The following is an 18,238-nucleotide window of genomic DNA, read 5'->3' as shown; positions in this document are numbered from 1 at the left end:
TGGGGGCGAGCACCGCACGGAGCACAGCGGGGCCCATGTGACACGAGGCCTCCCGTGGCTACTGCCCCACCACTAAGAATCGAGCAGGTGGCTAGTCAATGCACCCAACCCTGCTCCCCGGGAGGTCAGCGGGGGGCTTGGGCGGGGCGCAGTGGGTCAGACCGGGCTCCTTCCTGGGCGCCCTATTTCAGTCTGTCAGCAGACACAGTCCCCTGCACCAACACTGGGAGCAACGATTCCGCCCGGCTCCGTCCAGTAACGTCCCTGGGGCAGCAGTGGCTGCTGCTCCCGTCCCGGCCACGTCCTGCCAGGCCACGGCGTCAGCTGCCGCTGTGACCGCTGGAGCTGCAAGCGCTCAGTGGGACCGGCTGGAATGTGGGGCGTGGGAAGGAGGCGCTGGGATGGGCCAGGCAGCTCTTCCCTGGCCCCAGGCTCCCTCCTCCCTGCACATAAAAGGCTCCTGGCTAGCAGGGAGAGGAGAAGGTGGGAAGAAGGCGAGTGCAGCGGCCACTGCAGAGACCAGCCCCAGCCATGGGGAGAGCTGCCCGGAAATGGCTCGTCCCGCTGCTCTGTCTAGCAGTAACGGTCTGTCAGGCTCAGGACACCTGCCCAGGTGAGGGACAGACAATCCCTGTTCACAGCTGCATTTCAGCCTCTGCTCCCTGCCCAGCTGGGCCCTGCAGAACTGGGAACTGGGCAGCAGTTCTGTGGTGCTTTGCCTGCTCGCGGTGCCATGTAACAGCTTCTTTGTACAAAACTACTTGGTACAGTCTTTTTTAACTTTGTACATTTTCTTCCCTGAACAGCAGCTCTTTGTTTTTCTCTTTGTCTCATTCTGCTTTTGTGACTCTGCAGTTAATTTCTCATGAACTAGTCCAATGCCGCATCGGCTGGGTTGCAAACACTGCCCAGGCTTGTGGACATCAAAATTAACTCTGAAGTGATTTCTTTCAAACACAAGTTCTGAATAACTGCTTTTGAACTTTGGCTTTTACTGTAACGTAAAACCAAGATTAGCAGGAATGAGCCAACATGCGGTATCAGAGCATTGTCACAAATGCGTAACTGGCGGGAATGGTGGGTTTATTGCTCATGGAGGAAAGAAAAGGCAGCAACTATCCAGGCTTTTGTTTGCTGGGTTTCTCCCGTGGGTTTCTGCAGAACGTTTCTGATCCGGAGAACCGAACGACCACTGATTACGGGTTCGTTTCTTTCCCCAGAGGTGAGCTTAGTGGGCCTCAATGGTAGCGATCAAGTCTCCTTTCTCCAAGGCTGCCCTGGAACTCCGGGTGCGGTGGGGCCCAGAGGAGACCCAGGAGCTCCAGGAGTAAAAGGTGTGTTCCCGGCACTGAAGGGAGTAAGTCATGGATGGTGCTGATGTAAATGGGAATTATTGTTGCGTTGTGTACAGACATGGCAAGGCGCCCACATGCTGTGGTGGGCGATCGGCGTTTCAGAATAACCAGGTTCTGAAAGATTCTCCATTCCCTTCAGAGGGTCTGACTGGCAACCAAGCCCTCTGGTTCTTTCCTCATCTCTGTCACTGCTTTGCTGTATGACCTTAGTCCAGTCATTTCCTTTGAGCCTCATTTTTCTCATCTGTACAATGGGAATAATGATCCTTTACTTCCCAGTGGTTTTGAGAGGCTCGTTTCAATGCTCTGAGAACTTTGCATGAAGGACTAGAGAAGAGTACAACGTGATTAGTATCACGAGCCATGGCACGTTGAATGGGTGCATGTAAGCATGATTGTTTACCAGCTTTGATTCTCACACTACAGCAAGATGTGCTTGTCCCACTGACTTCAATGGCCTTCCATGCAAACATCCCTGCTAGGGGATCCTGACGTGAGAGCAGGTGCCAGGGGGCCGGATGCAGATACGTTGTTTGAATTTCGACATGGATGGGTCATTGCAATTTGAGCCCAGGGGGAGGGGGATTCACATACTCAGTAATCAGGATAACTTGAAAAAGATTCAGTCAGTTTTCTGTTTGCAGGAAAACAGGGAGATGAAGGGAACCCCGGAATGGAGGGACCAGATGGCCCAAAAGGTAAAGTAGCTAAAGACAAGAGAGCTTTGTTTTCCCATTAGGTGACCTCCTATTACAGCTCTTTATCAAACACCAGTTCCTACAGTATCTGAGATCCACAGTCAGCCTGGCTTCCCTTCACTCCATATGTGGCAAGAAAGGGTCTATTCCAACACGACTGCAGTTGTGCTCCACAGGAAGGTCTGGGTATTTCTGACCAGTCTTTACTATTTTGTGTTTTGTTCAATCAGGACAAAGCGGTGCTGCTGGCCCCCCTGGACTGAAAGGTGAGAGATGATCACAGTTGAAGAGGTCTGGATTAGATCAATGGACAGTCAGGTGGATAGAGAGCTGGCTGGACCGTCAGGCTCAATGGGCAGTGATCAATGGCTCAATGTCTGGTTGGCAGTTGGTATCAAGCAGAGGGCCCCAAGGTTCGGTTCCAGGCCGGTTTTGTTCAACATCTTTATTAATGAGCTGGCTGAGGGGATGGATTGCTCCCTCAGCAAGTTTGCGGATGACACTAAGCTGGGGGAGGGGTAGATACGCTGGAGGGCAAGGACAGGGTCCAGAATAACCTGGACACATTGGAGGATTGGGCCAAAAAAATCTGATGAGCTTCAATAAGGACTAGTGTGGAGTCCTGCACTTGGGACAGAAGAATCCCAGGCATTGGTACAGGCTGGGAACCAACTGGCTAAGCAGCAATTCGGCAGAAAAGGCCCTGGGGGTTCCAGCGGATGAGAAGCTGGAGATGAGTCAACAGGGCGCCCTTGTAGCCAAGGAGGCTAATGGCATATTAGGCTGCATTTGGAGGAACATTGCCAGCAGATCTAGAGAAGTGATTATTCCCCTTTATTCAGCACTGGAGTATTGCATCCAGGTCTGGGCCCCCTATTATAGTAAGGATGAGTACACATTGGAAAAAGACCAATGGAGGTTAACAAAAAATAATTAGGGGGCTAAACCACATGACCTACAAAGAGAGGCTCAGGGATTTGGGCTTGTTTAGTCTGCAGAAGAGAAGAGTGAGGGGGGATTTGATAGCAGCCTTCGATTACCTCACGGGGAGTACCAAAGAGGATGGAGAGAGGCTGTTCTCAGCAGTAACAGATGGCAGAACAAGGAGCAATGGTCTCAAGTTTCAGTGGGGGAGGTCTAGGCTGGATATTAAGAAAAACTCTTTCCCTGGTGATGCGCTAGGATGGGTTCCCTAGGGAAGGGGTGGAATCTCCATCCCTAAAGGTTTGTATGTCCCAGCTCAACGAAGTCCTGGCTGGAATGATTTAGTTGGGACTGGTCCTGTTTGTAGCAGGGGGCTGGACTTGATGACCTCCTGAGGTCTCATTCAGCCTTTTGATTCTATGATTCCATTTCTTCTGACTTTATGCTTCTGTTCACAGTGATAGAGGAATTGGAATCAGCAATTCTTTATTATTGCATTATTTATTGTACAATTTTTCCTTGCAGCTTCTTGTCAAACAAAAGTGCTGAAATGAAATTGGTGCAAATTGAACAAGAAGTGTCCCTGTATTTTTGTTTAATAGCCAAATGACCAAAAAAATGGAAGTGAACAGTTGGAACATTTCAAAATTGTGTAGAAATTATTAGCTGGAAAATGTTCACCCAGCTCCAATTATACTGTCTGATACTCTATGTCACAAGGTCCTATGCCACCACAGGAAATAGGTCCCAACTGCAGTGTAGACAAAGCCTAAGCCTATTTTAGTTCAGCCACTGCAGAAGACGAGATAAACACAGTACTGCCAATCCCAGCTGGCTGAATATCTTGTGTCAGGTTCACAAAAAAGCAGGAGACGGGTTTTAGAATCAGGACATTATGGACAAATAATAGATTTGGTTTTATTGGTTTTCTCCTTTTTCAGTGTTTAGTATGTATTGGGGTCACATTTTTAAACTTTCTCCACAGCCTCAAAGGCTAGAAACTCCTTTTTCTTTAGGAATGAAGAGTGAAATTATCTCATATCCATTTGACCCCAGAATCTTGGGCTTTAAGGAAAACAGTAGTTACCATGAAACTCATAACAAAACTGTGAGAGTCGGCAACACAGTAAATGCATCACCGGAGTCCCACAAAATGCCAACATTAACAGATTTGCTCAGAGTATAAGGGGTGCATAGCTTTCTTCTAGCCCCGCCCCTGTGCACAATTACACCCACGTGATTGCTGTGGTGAGAGGTTGAATTATGCAGGTGGCATCTAGGCAAAACACGGATTTTACACTGAGTTCTATTTTTAGGAAGTCAAGGAGCCCCGGGGGACCCTGGACCCGCTGGAATACCCGGTGAGACCCTCTGCACTCTCCCTTGTACTGTGCGCATCATTGCAGTTTCATTTCTTCAGCACTAACGTCAAGTGGCTTGAGGAGCTCTCGTTTTGGCTAGTTACCACGTCCACAGCATCAAGCTCACTGATTGTTCTGTAAGATTTGGGCTTTATAAAAGGAGAAATAGCCCTGCCTGCAGAAACAGGTGGCCACCTGTGACATCCAAACAATGTTTTGTAACATCCGAAACAACGCTAGGCAGAGCATCCTCAGTGTTAAAGAGAACAGCTGAAATGTAGGTGAAATCTTTAGATCTGGATGTGTATCCTGGAGAAGGTTACTGTCTCCTACCTCCCTTCTATCCCCAATGTACTAAGAGTAGAAATCACAAGAAATGGATTTGATCTAAATGCCCAGTTAAAGGAACGACCCTTTTTCTACCAGTACTTTATTTAGCTTATATTCTCCTACAATCACTTGGATTTTTCTAAATATATTGAATCAAATTCACAGCTAGTGTAAACATATGCTACTCCTCTGTCTTTGTGGGCATTGCTTCTATGAACTGCATATCATTTAGTTTATTAAGGACCAAATTCTTAACCATGCAACAATGAGCCTCATGAGAAGGTTACAAAATAGTGTTGGCTACATAATGAGACCTGTCTTGATAGTTCAAGCTAGAAAGCTCAGATCCCAGATTTGTATGATTCCATTAGCACTTAGTTTTCACAAATAAAAAGTTCCTTAGGGCCTTTTCCACATAACTACTGCTTTGCTATCCCAGCTGTCGCTGCTGGCCACGTACATAGTTTAAGAGGCAATTGAATATTTTCTGGATATATTTAACATTCTATTGTGTTTATTTTCATGAGCAGCAGAGGAAGACCTGTATGAAAGGCAATGTCAGAAAGGTGAGAATTTCTTATGATTTCATTCCATTCAGAAAAACAAGCATGAAACTCCATTGGCACCAGACAAACTGAAAACCCCCCATCTCTGCTTCACCCATTTTTTGTTCTCAAACTGTCAGCAAACAGACTTTGGTCTGTTCAAATGTGTGTGGTCGCACTTAACAACTGGTGCATGAATTTTCTGTGCAAATACTTTTCAGATGATGGGTGCGCTGGCAAACTGTTCCTTGAGTATTCCTGGGAGTATCTGACATTCTTTTGGGAAAAACGGTTTCCCGAGTAACATGATAACTAGAAGCCCTTCTGGCTCAAACATCAATTTCAAATTGATACCTGGACTTTAGTAAGGCATTTGATATGGTCTCGCATGATATTCTTATTGATAAACTAGGCAAATATAACTTAGATAGGGCCACGATAAGGTGGGTGCATAATTGGCTGGATAACTGTAGTCAGAGAGTTGTTGTTAACAGTTCTAAATCCTGCTGGAAAGGGATAACAAGTGGAGTTCCGCAAGGGTCTGTTTTGGGACCCGTACTGTTCAATATCTTCATCAATGATGTAGATATTGGGATAGAGAGTACGCTTATTAAGTTTGCAGATGATACCAAACTGGGTGGGGTTGCATCTTCTTTGGAGGATAGGGACATAATTCAAAATGACCTTAGCAAGTTAGAGAAATGGTCAGAGGTAAACAGGATGAGGTTTAATAAAGAGAAATGCAAAGTGCTCCACTTAGGAAGGAACAATCAGTTCCATACATACAAGATGGGAAGCGACTGTCTAGGAAGGAGCATGGCGGAAAGGGATCTAGGGGCTATAGTGGACCACAAGTTGAATACGAGTCAACAGTGTGATGCTGTTGCAAAAAAAGCAAATATGATTCTAGGTTGTATCAACAGGTGTGTTGTAAGCAAAACTCGTGAAGTCATTCTGCCGCTCTATTCTGCACTAGTTAGGCCTCAGCTGGAGTACTGTGTCCAGTTCTGGGCGCCACATTTCAAGAAAGATGTGGAGAAATTGGAAAGGGTACAGAGAAGAGCGACAAGAATGATTAAAGGTCTAGAGAACATGACCTATGAAGCCAGGCTTCATGAACTGGGCTTGTTTACTTTGGAAAAAAGAAGATTAAGGGGGGACATGATAGCGGTTTTCAAATATCTAAAAGGGTGTCACAAGGAGGAAGGAGAAAATTTGTTCCTCTTGGTTTCTGAGGACAGGACAAGGAGTAATGGGCTTAAAGTGCAGCAGGGGAGGTTTAGATTGGACATTAGGAAAAAATTCCTAACTGTCAGGGTGGTCAAATATTGGAATAAATTGCCAAGGGAGGTGGTGGAATCTCCCTCTCTGGAGATATTTAAGAACAGGTTGGATAGACATCTGTCAGGGATGGTGTAGATGGAGCTTGGTCCTGCCTTGAGCGCGGGGGGCTGGACTCGATGACCTCTCGAGGTCCCTTCCAGTCCTATTATTCTATGATTCTATGAAATGGTGGTACGGGAACTTGCAGTTCAACTCTTTGTGCACATTTCAATTCCCATGAACTTTCAAGGTGTTGTCACAGGGAACAGATCGGGTTGGGCACATGGTGTGTCTACAGAGAGCAAGAACAATTTAGCTATGTACATACGCTGCTGCTCTTCTGGTTCTCCAAAGCTGGAACACAGAGAGACCACAATCTACTTAACAAGACATTACCCCGTTCCCATACACTGCTCTGTGAGAAGAGAAGGTGCCTCAAAGATTCTTTTCCAGTTACATGATTCTCTAGTTGATTCAGCCGTCAGTGCACCACAAAGCAGCCTATGAATCCTGCTCCGAGCAGAGTCACACAACCAGTTTACAAATTGCAATTCCTTTTCACCCAGGAGCAAAGAGCTGCCAGGAGCTGTTAGCCAGAGGGAACCACATGAGCGGCTGGTACACCATCTACCCCCGCGACTGTCACGCCATGACCGTGCTGTGTGACATGCACACGGATGGTGGAGGATGGATTGTAAGAGCACCGCATAATGAAACTCACTGGATATTTTTTCTTGAACAATTAATTTCCTGGCCCGGGAATGGGAGGTGCCCTTAGCCAGTGGGCTCTGGCTCAGAGACAAGCATGAGGACACAACCTCTGAAGGTGTGGTGACATGAGAAGAGATGGAGGGGGAGCACCAGCCATGCCTCTCCCGCCTCCTTGATCCACTCCCACTCTGCCCCTGCCCAGCCCCCTTCACTCAGCACTCTCCACAGCGGCACATTTGCGGAGCAGCGCTGCACTGGCTGGAACCACTCAGCCCGCACCTTCCCTGCCACTGCTGCCAGTTAGTGAAGCAAGGAGGCAGCCAGGCTAGGATATAGGGCATGGACCGCCAGCACTGGCCAGCCCCTGCCACCTGGCGGGGTGGCAGGCGCCCCACACGCACCCTCCCGCGTCGTCTGTTAAACACAGAGGCTGTGTCTAGACTGGCCAGTTTTTCCAGAAAATCAGCCGCTTTTCCAGAAAAACTTGCCAGCTGTCTACACTGGCCACTTGAATTTCCGCAAAAGCGCTGACTTCCTACTGTAAGAAATCAGTGCTTCTTGCGGAAATACTATGCTGCTCCCGTTCAGGCAAAAGTCCTTTTGCACAAAAGGGCCAGTGTAGACAGCCCAGATTTGTTTTCTGCAAAAAAGCCCCTATGGCGAAAATGGCGATTGGGGCTTTTTTGCGCAAAAGCGCGTCTAGATTGGCATGGACGCTTTTCCGCAAAAAGTGCTTTTGCGCAAAAGTGTCCGTGCCAATCTAGACGCTCTGTTCTGAAAATGCTTTTAACGGAAAAGTTTTCCGTTAAAAGCATTTCCGGAAAATCCTGCCAGTCTAGACGTAGCCAGACACTTTCCAGCCCTGCTAACCCTCCTGACCCTCACCGAAGGCTTCTTGACACCTGGGCAGTGGGCACGAGGGGTTTCATGGAGGGAGCCTGGAGCCTTAGAACCAAAAGACCCCGTCTGAGGGGACATTTGTCACTGGTACGACACAGGTCCCCGGATTCCCCCTTCTGGCTGTTCTCTGCCCGGCTCCCGGACCCTCCTCAATAGGGGCTGGAACCAGAATTCCTGCTTCCTTCCACTTGGATCACAGAGCTGATTGCCAGGCCAGGGCTGTACACTTTGGAGCACGTGACCCTTTTTTGCTGCCAAGCTACACTGTGATCCTCCGGACAAGCCCTCTGCGCTAGTCCCCTCAGGCTGAACTGGAGCTGACACTGTCCGTCTCCCCAGCGCTTTGCTGCCTCGGGATTTCCAGTCTCACGCTCTGTGTGGGAGGGTGACAAAGTGGGGTTTCCCAGCTACGAGTCTCCCGTTCCCCTGCAGGTGTTCCAGAGACGGGCGGACGGCTCCGTGGAATTTTACCGGGATTGGAAGTCGTACAAAAGAGGTTTCGGGAGCCTGCTCTCAGAATTCTGGCTGGGGAACGACAACATCCACCTGCTGACGTCCCAAGGTAAAGACATCCCTGGTGCTTCCCTTTCCTCACAGCCACCCACGCAGTCGTACTGTCGGTAGAGGCAGCCTGGCTGCCCCAGACCCTGCTTCCTATTCATCACTGCACAGCCCTGCCACGCAAAGCTATCGAGCCCAATAATTCCACGATTACTGGGCTGACTCCAGTCATGATTCATGGGGCAGAATTTTGTCTTTGGGGGGTTCACCCATGGCTGCAGATGGCAATGAGGGGGCCATGGACTGGACGAGGTCATGGATTCTGAACTCCCTTAGCAAGGCCCAACCTGGAGCAGGTTATTAATAGGGATCTCAGGACAGGGCATGGAAATTGAATTGATGAAGGTTGATATGAATATATTGGCTTAATGCAAGAATACATGGGTGAAATTATGTGACGTGTGTGATGCAGGCAATCAAACTAGATGATCATAATAATCCCGACATAATGAGGCCTGATTTGTGTTTAGAGCTTCTGCAATTAAAAAAAAGCAACAATAGTAATGAGCACTAATGTTGAAAATGTTACTGTCAAATTATTTTCTAAAGGAGCCACTGAGCTTCGCATCGATCTCAGAGATTTTGACAACAGCTATCAATTTGCCACATATGCGTCATTCCAAATTGCAGGAGAGACTGACCAGTACAGGTTGACTCTTGGTCCCTTTGTAGAAGGTACAGCAGGTAGGTACCAAGCTCCTAAATTAGATCTTAATGCCCCATAGAAATATCTGAATTAAAGTGAGTAGTCGCGCCAGGATTGGTACAAGTCACTGAGTGTGTGCATAGGTCCCATTTCATGCAAACTGCATCCGGATTCCTTCATACCCAAGCCAGAGAGAGTCAGTAGCATACAGAGCCTGCTGCGCATCGCTGCGGGATTGCTTGAGCCCAGCCACTCGCCAACTAGGAAGAAGGGCTTTTAATTAGGAAGATAACAAAAGCCAACAGTAAGCAAAAGGGCCAAGTTAACACAGGACTAAATAGTGGGGGCAGGAGTATGGAGCATCAGAGAAGGACCAAGTGGGAAATCAGTAGAGAAATCTGCTCAAATCTCAGATACCCCTACATCAGTGGTCCCCGGGCATCCGGGGGCGGGGCCACTCATGTGCCGCGAGCCCAGGGCAGGGGCTACCCATGCGCCATGTGCCCAGGACTGGCACCACGCATGTGCTGCGCACCTGGGGTAGGGGCCATCCATGTGCTATGAGCCCGGGGCCAGCACCGCGCATGTACCACGTGCCTGGGGCAGGGGCTGCCCATGCGCTGTGCACCCAGGGCTGGCGCTGTGCATGTGCCACGCACCCGGGGGCGGGGGCGGGGGCGGGGGCGGGGCCGGCCCAGATCATTCCGCGGGTGCACATAAATGCCCCAGCGAGCGCCATGGTGCCTGCAGGCACTGCGTTGGGGACCACTGCTCTACATAAATGCAAGGTGGGTGGGGAATAAACAGGAAGAGCTGGCAGGATTAGTGTAGAATAACTACTTAAGTGACATAGAAATGGAGTGGGATAAGTCACGTTACTGGAACAGTTTGTTTAGGTGGGACAGGCAGGGTAGAAAGGGAGAAGGCGTAGAATATACTTGTTCTCTGCTCCAGGAGGAGGTGAGAGGCTGACCAATTGACAAGCTCTAGGTACAGGGGGGAAAAAGGTAAAAAGTAGAAGTGACTTCTTGGTGCGGGTGTACGATAGTCCCAAAGGACTATAAGTACTCGCACTTTCGTTGGAAAAAAACACATTTCTAACAAGTCCTTGGATTGTGCTGAGGACACCATTTTGTAGAGGAAACAACCAGGGAACCAGCTATTTAAGACTTACTTGTGACCAGCAGGGGGATTAGCAGTGAGTCGGAAAGGGGAAGACACTTTGGGTGAAACTGATAATGAAATCCCAGGTTTCTTTCTGCTAAGGAAAGGAAAGAGTAAAACCAGTCAGAGAAGGACATTGGTCTTCAAACCAGCAGATTTAACAAACGCGGAGGGCTGATTGGGCCTATGGGTAAAACTCTAGGGGGAAATGGAGCTTGGGAGAGCTGGTCGTTTCTCAAGGGGTATGTCCAAACTACAGGGTTTTTTCGAAAAAAGTGGGCTGCGTCTAGACTGCTGGGCTGTGTCTACACTGGCACCCTTTTCCGGAAAAGGGATGCTAATGAGACACTTCGGAATTGCAAATGCTGCAGGGATTTAAATTTTCCCTGCGACATTTGCATGAACATGGCTGCCGCTTTTTTCCGGCTTGGGGCTTTGCCAGAAAAAAGCGCCAGTCTAGACGGGATCTTTCGGAAAATAAAGCCTTTTCCGGAAGATCCCTTATTCCTCTTAAAATCAGGCCGTTTTTTTGACCACAGAAAACCTCGTTTTACAAGGAAGAACGCCTTGTTTCAAAGTGCTCTTTCGGAAAAGGGCGCTATGGAATGCAAACTGTGCTTTTAGAAAGAGAGCGTCCAGACTGCCTGGGTGCTCTCTCTTGAAAAAGCGGCCTGCTGTTTTGAAAGTACTGGTTGTAGTCTAGACGCTCTTTTTCAAATGAGGCTTTTTCGAAAGCAAGGGAAACAAGGGGGAAGGAGAGTAAGCCCAAACATGTGTGGTGTGGGGAGGAGTTAAAGAATGATCCCCAAAATTAGATCTAATTAATTCAGCAGGAACTGGAGAAACTCATGGTAACGCGTGTAAAGAGCTAGCTGAACCAATCTTAGAATGTCATATCTTTTGATTTTAGTGGGACTTTTGACATGACTTTTGACATGACATGACATTCTGAATAAGCAAACTGGGAAAATGCAATCTGTATAAAATTCCTATAAGGTGAGTGCAGAACTGGTTAAAGACTGCACTGAAAGTTTAGTTGTCAAGATTTGTTGTCACACTAGGAAGGTCTATCTAATGAGACTCTGCAAGGGTCATTCCTGGGTCTTATAGCAGATAATATATTCCTTCCTGAATTGGATAATTGAGTGAAGATTATGGGATATAGAGCACATGCTTATGAAGTTTGCAAGCTGGGAGGGGTTGCGCATGCTTTGGAGGACAGAATTATAACTCAAAATGATCTAGACAACCTGAAGATATAGCCTGAGGTAAACAGAATGAACTTCAATAGGGACAAATGCACTCGAGGCCAGGTAGGAAGGAACAATTGGTTGCACATATACACATGGGAAATGTCTCCCTAGGAAGGATACTGCAGAAAGGGATCCGGGGCTCAGGGTGGACCACAAGCTAGCCAGGAACGAACAGTGTGACATTGCTGCAAAAAGAGCAAACCTCATTCTGGGAGATCCTAACAGCAGTGTTGTGAGCAGGACAGTCATTCTGCGCTACACCCCTATGATTGGGCCTCGGGAATGTTGTGTCCAGCTCTGGGCGCCACATCCAGGAAACGTGAACAAATGGGAAAAAAGCCAGAGACGAGCCAGAAGAATGACTGAAGATCTGGAAGACAGGCGCTAGCACACAGTTGTCCCATCCACAGAATGGTTCGGGGCGGCCCAGAGACAGCCATCTCAACCATCCTATGGACACGTCCCAGGGTGGCCCAAGGAGAAGTGGGGTGCAGCAGGCGGGGAGAGGGCAGCGCAGTGGGGCAGGTTACTGAGCCACTCCAGCTCCTGCCACCAAAGTAAGTGTGGGGGCGGGGCGATCGCTGCTGCCCGGCTGGTCATTCCCAGCCCACATTTGGCACAGGGATGGGAAGAGTGAAATGGGAGTGGGGAGGTGGAGCAGAGGCAGGATGAGGGTGGGCTCTGGGGCCAATGCCTGGGACAAAGGGGGGTGGTTACGCCACGTCCCTCACCCACAGAGACAGCCTTGCCTATGAGGGAACAATGAAAGAATTAGGGTTCTTCTGGAAAAGAGAAGAGAGAGGGGAAACAGCAGCTTTCAAGTATCTAAAAGGTTGTTACAAGGAGGAGGGAGAAAGATTGTTCTCCTTGGCCTCTGATGCTAGCACAAGCAGCAATGGGCTTAAACTGCAGCAAGGGAGGTTCAGGTTGGGCACTAGGAAAAAGTTCCCAACTGTCAGGGCGGTCAAACACTGGAATAAATTGCCCAGGGAGGTTGTGGAATCTCCGTCTCTGGTGATTTTTAAAAGCAGGTTGGATAAAACCCTCCGGATGGTGCTTGGTCCTGCCATGAGGGCCGGGGACTGGACTCAGTGGCCTCTCGAGGTCCCTTCCAGCCCTAGGGTTCTAGGAGTCCATGCAGATGGTTTTCAATCACTGAACAGGCCAATCTGAGATTTGCCGGGTCTTTGGCTGTTGTTGCAAATGCCTGTATCCTGGTGGGAAGCTGCTTGCTGCCTATGGGCTCTTCTCCCTTCGGGCTGCAGGAGCCAGCTCATCATGGGACCACACGTCACAACCGCTTCCCAAGATTTCCTGTTGGGCAGGGTCAATTCCAGATTCCTTCCCAGCTCGCTTGCCCGCGTCTCTGCAGTGACGCGTGGGATGCCCTGTTGTTTTGGCTCCCTGTGATAGCTGCCCATGTCTTCGTTTGGGCCGCTGTCACTGGGCGCTCGGGTCATTTCCCCTTCATTAGGGCTGAGGAAAGTGCCCTCTGAAGAGCTTCTGTGTGGGTGACTTTACCCTGACATTGGTGGAGTCAGTGTAGGTGGGAAATGTTTAACCCTTTCTCCTGAGGAGCACAAATTCTCCATGGCTCCCCCCAGCCCTTGCGAGTACTAGGAACGCAGTCTTGGCACACCAGCATTTTGGCCTTGATGGCAGCTTTGAGCTGTTCCATGCTCTTTTAATTAGTCTGCTAATATAGCCACAATTCGCAACATTTAATTGTTCATCCAGGCTATGACTGCAGGCTTCTTTTGGAAGAAGCTTTTCCGGAAGAGATCTTCTGAAAAAACTTCTTCCGAAAGAGAGTGTCTACACAGCAAAAGCACATTGAAAAACGATCTGCTTTTTCAAAAAATAGTGTCCACACTGAATGGACGCTCTCTCGCATTCAAGTTGTGATTACCAGGGCTTGACAAACGACAGTGAAAACTGCTCGCCAGCCCCGTACTGCGCATGCGCAAGAGCCGCATTGCGCATACACTCACCGCGAATGAACGGGGCGTGCAGCTGAAATCTACTCGCCACAGGCGGGTAGATTGTATAGTTTGTCGAGCCCTGGTGATTACTATGGACCGAGTGGCCACCAGGGCACCTGTGTTTTTTCCTCTTTCCTCTTCTTTCGAAAGAACTCCCTCTTCCCCGTCCACATACTCCATTTTCTGAATGAGCTCTTTCAGAAAAAGGCCTCTTCCTCATAGAAAGAGGGTTACGGAAAACCCCTCTGTTCTTTCGATTTTTTTTTTTTCAAAAGAATGCAATTGCAGTATTGATGTAAGTGAAGTTTTTCCGGAAAAATAGCCGTTTTTCAAAAAAAACCTTTGCAGTGTAGCCATACCCCCAGTGAGGAATTGGTGATCACTGGGTAACCTAAATAGCTGAACTTTTAAAGTGCTTCTAGCTGGTTTGCATTTAAGATAATTGAAGGATCTTTTGGAAACCCCTCATAGAATCATACAGTTGGAAGAGTCCTCAGAAGTCATCAAGTCCAACAACCTGCCCACACCAGGAGCAACCCAATTAAATCATCCCAGCCAGGGCTTTGTCAAGCCAGGATTCCACCCCTTCCCTAGGAAACCCATCCCAGTGTTTCCCCACTCTCCTAGGGAATTCGTTTTTTCTAATATCCACCATAGACCGCCCCCACTGCAACTTGAGACCATTGCTCTTTGTTCTTCCATCTGTCCCCATTGAGAACAACCTCTCTCCAGCCTCTTTGGACCCTCCTTCAGGAAGCTGAAGGCTGCTCTCAAATCCCCCCTCACTCTTCTCTTCTGCAGACTAAACAAGCCCAAATCCCTCAGCCTCTCCTCCAAAGTCATGTGCTCCAGCCCCCAAATATTTTTGTTGCCCCCCCCCCAACTGGACTTTCTCCAATGTGTCCACATCCTTTCTGTGGTGGGGGGGGTCCAACATTGGAAGCAATACTCCAAATGTGGCCCCACCAGTGTCAAATAAAAGGGAATAATCAGTTCTCTAGATCTGCTCGCAATGCTCCTCCTAATGGGCCCCAATAAGCCGTTAGCCTTTGTGGCTACAAGGGCACACTGTTGACTCATATCCAGTTTTTCATTCACTGTAAACCCCAGGTCCTTTTCTACAGAACTGCTACTTAGCCAGCTGGTCCCCAGCCTGTAAGAGTGCTTGGGATTCTTCTGTCCCAGGTGCTGGATTCTGCACTTAACTTGTCGAATCTCATCAGATTTCTTTTGGTCCAGTCCTCCAATTTGTCTCGGTCATTCTGGACCCTATCCCTCCTCTCCAACGTATCTACCTCTCCCCCTAGCTTAGTGTCATCTGCAAAGTTGCTGAAGGTGCAATCCATCCCCTCATCCATGTCATTAATACATCTGGGCTACGTCTACACTGGCATGATTTTGCACAAATACTTTTAACGGAAGAGTTTTTCCGTTAAAAGTAGTTGCGCAAGAGAGCGTCTACACTGGCATGTGCTTTTGCGCAAAAGCATCCGTGCCAGTGTAGACACTCTCTTGCGCAAGAAAGCTCTGATGGCCATTTTAGTCATCGGGCTTTCTTGCGCAAGAAATTAACGTTGCCTGTCTACATTGGCCTCTTGTGCAAGAATAATTGCGCAAGAGGGCTTATCCCTGAGCAGGAGCGTCAGAATATTTGAGCAAGAAGCACTGATTTCATACATTAGAACGTCAGTGTTCTTGAGAAAATACTCGCAGCCAGTGCGCAAAATCTTGCCAATGTAGACACAGCCCTGTTGAACAAAACCAGCCCTAGAAGTGACCTTTGGGGCACTCCACTTGATATCGACTGCCAGCCAGACATCGAGCCATTGATCACTGCCCTTTGAACCAGACAATCCAGCCAGCTTTCTATCCACCTTACAGTCCATGTGTGTAATCCATACTTCATTAACTTCTTGGCAAGAATTCTGTGGGAGACCGTCTTAAAAGCTCTGCTAAAGTCAAGCTCCCAATACAACTGTTTTCTCAATACTGATGCTGAGAGCAAACGCCTGACAAACACATGCAAGGTGGCCCAGGAGTACTTGTCATAGACTCGTAGAATACTAGAACTGGAAGGGATCTCGAGAGGACATCAAGTCCAGTCCCCTGCCCTTATGGCAGGACCCAGTACCATCTAAACCATCCCTGATAGATGTCTATCTAACCTGCTCTTAAATATCTCCAGAGAGGGAGATTCCACAACCTCCTAGGCAATTTATTCCAGTGTTTAACCACCCTGACAGTTAGGAACTTTTTCCTAATGTCCAACCTAAACCTCCCTTGCTACAGTTTAAGCCCATTGCTTCTTGTCCTGTTCTCAGACGCCAAGGAGAACAATTTTTCTCCCTTCTCTTTGTGACACCAATTTGGACACCTAAAAACTGCTATCATGTCCCCTCTCAGAGTACGTCTAAACTACATGCCTCCGTCGACGGAGGCATGTAGATTAGTTTATTCGAAAAAGGGAAATGAAGCCACGATTTAAATAATCGTGGCTTCATTTAAATTTAAATGGCTACCCCGCTCTGCCGATCAGCTGTTTGTCAGCAGATCGGGGCAGTCTGGACATGCCGCGGTCGACAATGAAGCCTTTGTTGATCGGCGCAGGTAAACCTAGTTTCACGAGGCATACCTGCGCTGACCGACAAAGGCTTCCTTGTCGACCACGGCGCGTCCAGACTGCCCCGATCTGCCGACAAACAGCTGATCGGCAGAGCGGGGCAGCCATTTAAATTTAAATGAAGGCTTCATTAAATCTCCGAACAAACATTAATTGCTTTAAATCGCGGCTTCATTTCCTTCTGCCGCTCTGTCTAATCTACATGCCTCCGTCGACGGAGGCATGTAGTCTAGACACACCCTCAGTCTTCTCCTTTCCAAACTAAATAAGCCCAATTCTTTCAGTCTTCCCTCATAGCTCATGTTTTCTAGACTGGTAATCATTCTTGTTGCTCTACTCTGGACCTTCTCCAATTTCTCCACGTTTCTTGAAATGTGGTGCCCAGAACTGGACACAATAGTCCAATTGAGGCCTAATCAGTGCAGAGTAGAGCGGAAGAATGACTTCTTGTGTCTTGCTCACAATACTCCTGTTAATACATCCCAGAATCATGTTTGCTTTTTTTGCAACAGCATCACACCTGTTGACTCATATTTAGCTTGCGGTCCACTCTGATCCCTAGATCTCTTTCTGCAGGACTCCTTCCTAGACAGTCACTTCCCTGTATGTGTGATTGTTCCTTCCTAAGTAGAGCACTTTGCATTTGTCCTTAATAAACTTCATCCTGTTTACCTCAGACCATTTCTCCAGTTTGTCCAGATCATTTTGAATTATGACCCTAATCCTCCAAAGCACTTGAAACCCCTCCAAGCTTGGTATCATCTGCAAACGTAATAAGCTCACCCTCTATGCCAATATCTAAATCGTTGATGAAGATATTGAACAGAGTCTACTGTCATCGATCTTCACTGCGGGCTACGAGCGGCAGCATCAGCAGGGAATGCAGGTTCCACAATTAGCACCTCTTTGGCTTTGGTCTATGACATAAGTTGTGACAAGTTGAAGAGTTTCCCGTCCGATCCTGTGTGGAGATGCTCTCAGGACGTGGCCTGGTGAAAAATATTCCCCACGGGAAGTAGAACTGCAGTCTCACTCCTGACCCCAGAGAGATTTCTGCTGCCTGGTACCATGGGAAATTTAGCAACCACCTGCAAGATTGCCAGACTGGCTGTGGCAACTCAACTGTAAATGTGATTCTCTGGCCTAGCTTGTCTCTGTACAAACCTATAATAGAGAAATCCAATTGTTTTCACAGGGGATTCCTTCTCCGAACAAAATGGCATGATGTTTTCAACCTATGACCATGACAATGACATTACCGAGAAACAATGCGCTATATCCTTTCAGGGGGCCTGGTGGTACAGGGATTGTCATCGCTCTACCCTGAATGGGTTATACCTGAAAGAAGACCGAGGTTACGCTGATGGGGTGAACTGGCCTTCTGGCAAAGGGCGCAATTACTCCTACAAGATGTCTGAGATGAAAATTAGACCTGTGTAGTCAATTGGGGAGTTAGTTACCATGATTATACTTAGCTCTTATATAGCAGTTATAGTTTTGTCATAATGACCATTTATCTGGGGATGACACTAAAGACCTTTTCTTCATGCAGATGCACTAGGCGCATCCATCACACACACTAATCCAGTGGAGTTCAAAAGGGCTAGAGCTGATACAAAACTATGAAAATATTGAATTTCTAAGTTGTTTTCATTTGAAAGGCTTCTATATTAAGTCTTTTTCGCTTTTGTAGATTTTTTTAATGTTTGGAGATTATTTTAACAATTCCTCTCCTTGCTACACAGTAACAGAAAATGCAAATTCATTTTCTCATTTCCCAAAAATGTAGCTTTCTATAAAGAAAAAGAATTGTCATTATCACGTCAATATTTTCAGCGATTGCTCAATAAAATATTTTATGATTT

The 18,238-nt window shown here is 47.8% G+C and overlaps 1 protein-coding gene across 2 annotated transcripts; it reads left to right on the top strand.

Annotated features, from left to right (window-relative positions):
• Positions 1–387: 387 nt before the first annotated feature.
• On the top strand, positions 388–18,238 carry LOC102449036 (ficolin-2-like). 2 transcript variants are annotated; one of them, XM_075905803.1, is made up of 10 exons: positions 388–613; positions 1,221–1,334; positions 2,000–2,053; positions 2,284–2,319; positions 4,294–4,338; positions 5,199–5,234; positions 7,103–7,230; positions 8,580–8,709; positions 9,258–9,392; positions 17,569–18,238. In XM_075905803.1, the coding sequence occupies exons 1-10, from the start codon at positions 532–534 to the stop codon at positions 17,811–17,813; spliced, it is 1,005 nt and encodes a 334-aa protein (XP_075761918.1). In that variant the 5' UTR covers positions 388–531; the 3' UTR covers positions 17,814–18,238. The 2 variants fall into 2 exon arrangements, with proteins under 2 accessions (XP_075761918.1, XP_075761919.1); XM_075905804.1 differs by lacking the exon at positions 2,284–2,319.

The sequence above is a fragment of the Pelodiscus sinensis genome, chromosome 22 (assembly GCF_049634645.1).
Source record: "Pelodiscus sinensis isolate JC-2024 chromosome 22, ASM4963464v1, whole genome shotgun sequence".
Classification (NCBI taxonomy): Eukaryota; Metazoa; Chordata; order Testudines; family Trionychidae; genus Pelodiscus; species Pelodiscus sinensis.
Note: the sequence above shows the minus strand (reverse complement) of the source record. Positions and strands in the feature narration are given on the sequence as shown.

What these genes read in the sequence shown, in the direction of transcription:
- LOC102449036 (XM_075905803.1), top strand. Translation starts at nt 532, where the DNA reads ATGGGGAGAGCTGCCCGGAAATGGCTCGTCCCGCTGCTCTGTCTAGCA. An exon ending in GGGACCAGATGGCCCAAAAG is followed by an intron (nt 2,054 to 2,283) that starts GTAAAGTAGCTA and finishes TTGTTCAATCAG; the next exon opens with GACAAAGCGGTGCTGCTGGC. An exon ending in CCACCTGCTGACGTCCCAAG is followed by an intron (nt 8,710 to 9,257) that starts GTAAAGACATCC and finishes TATTTTCTAAAG; the next exon opens with GAGCCACTGAGCTTCGCATC.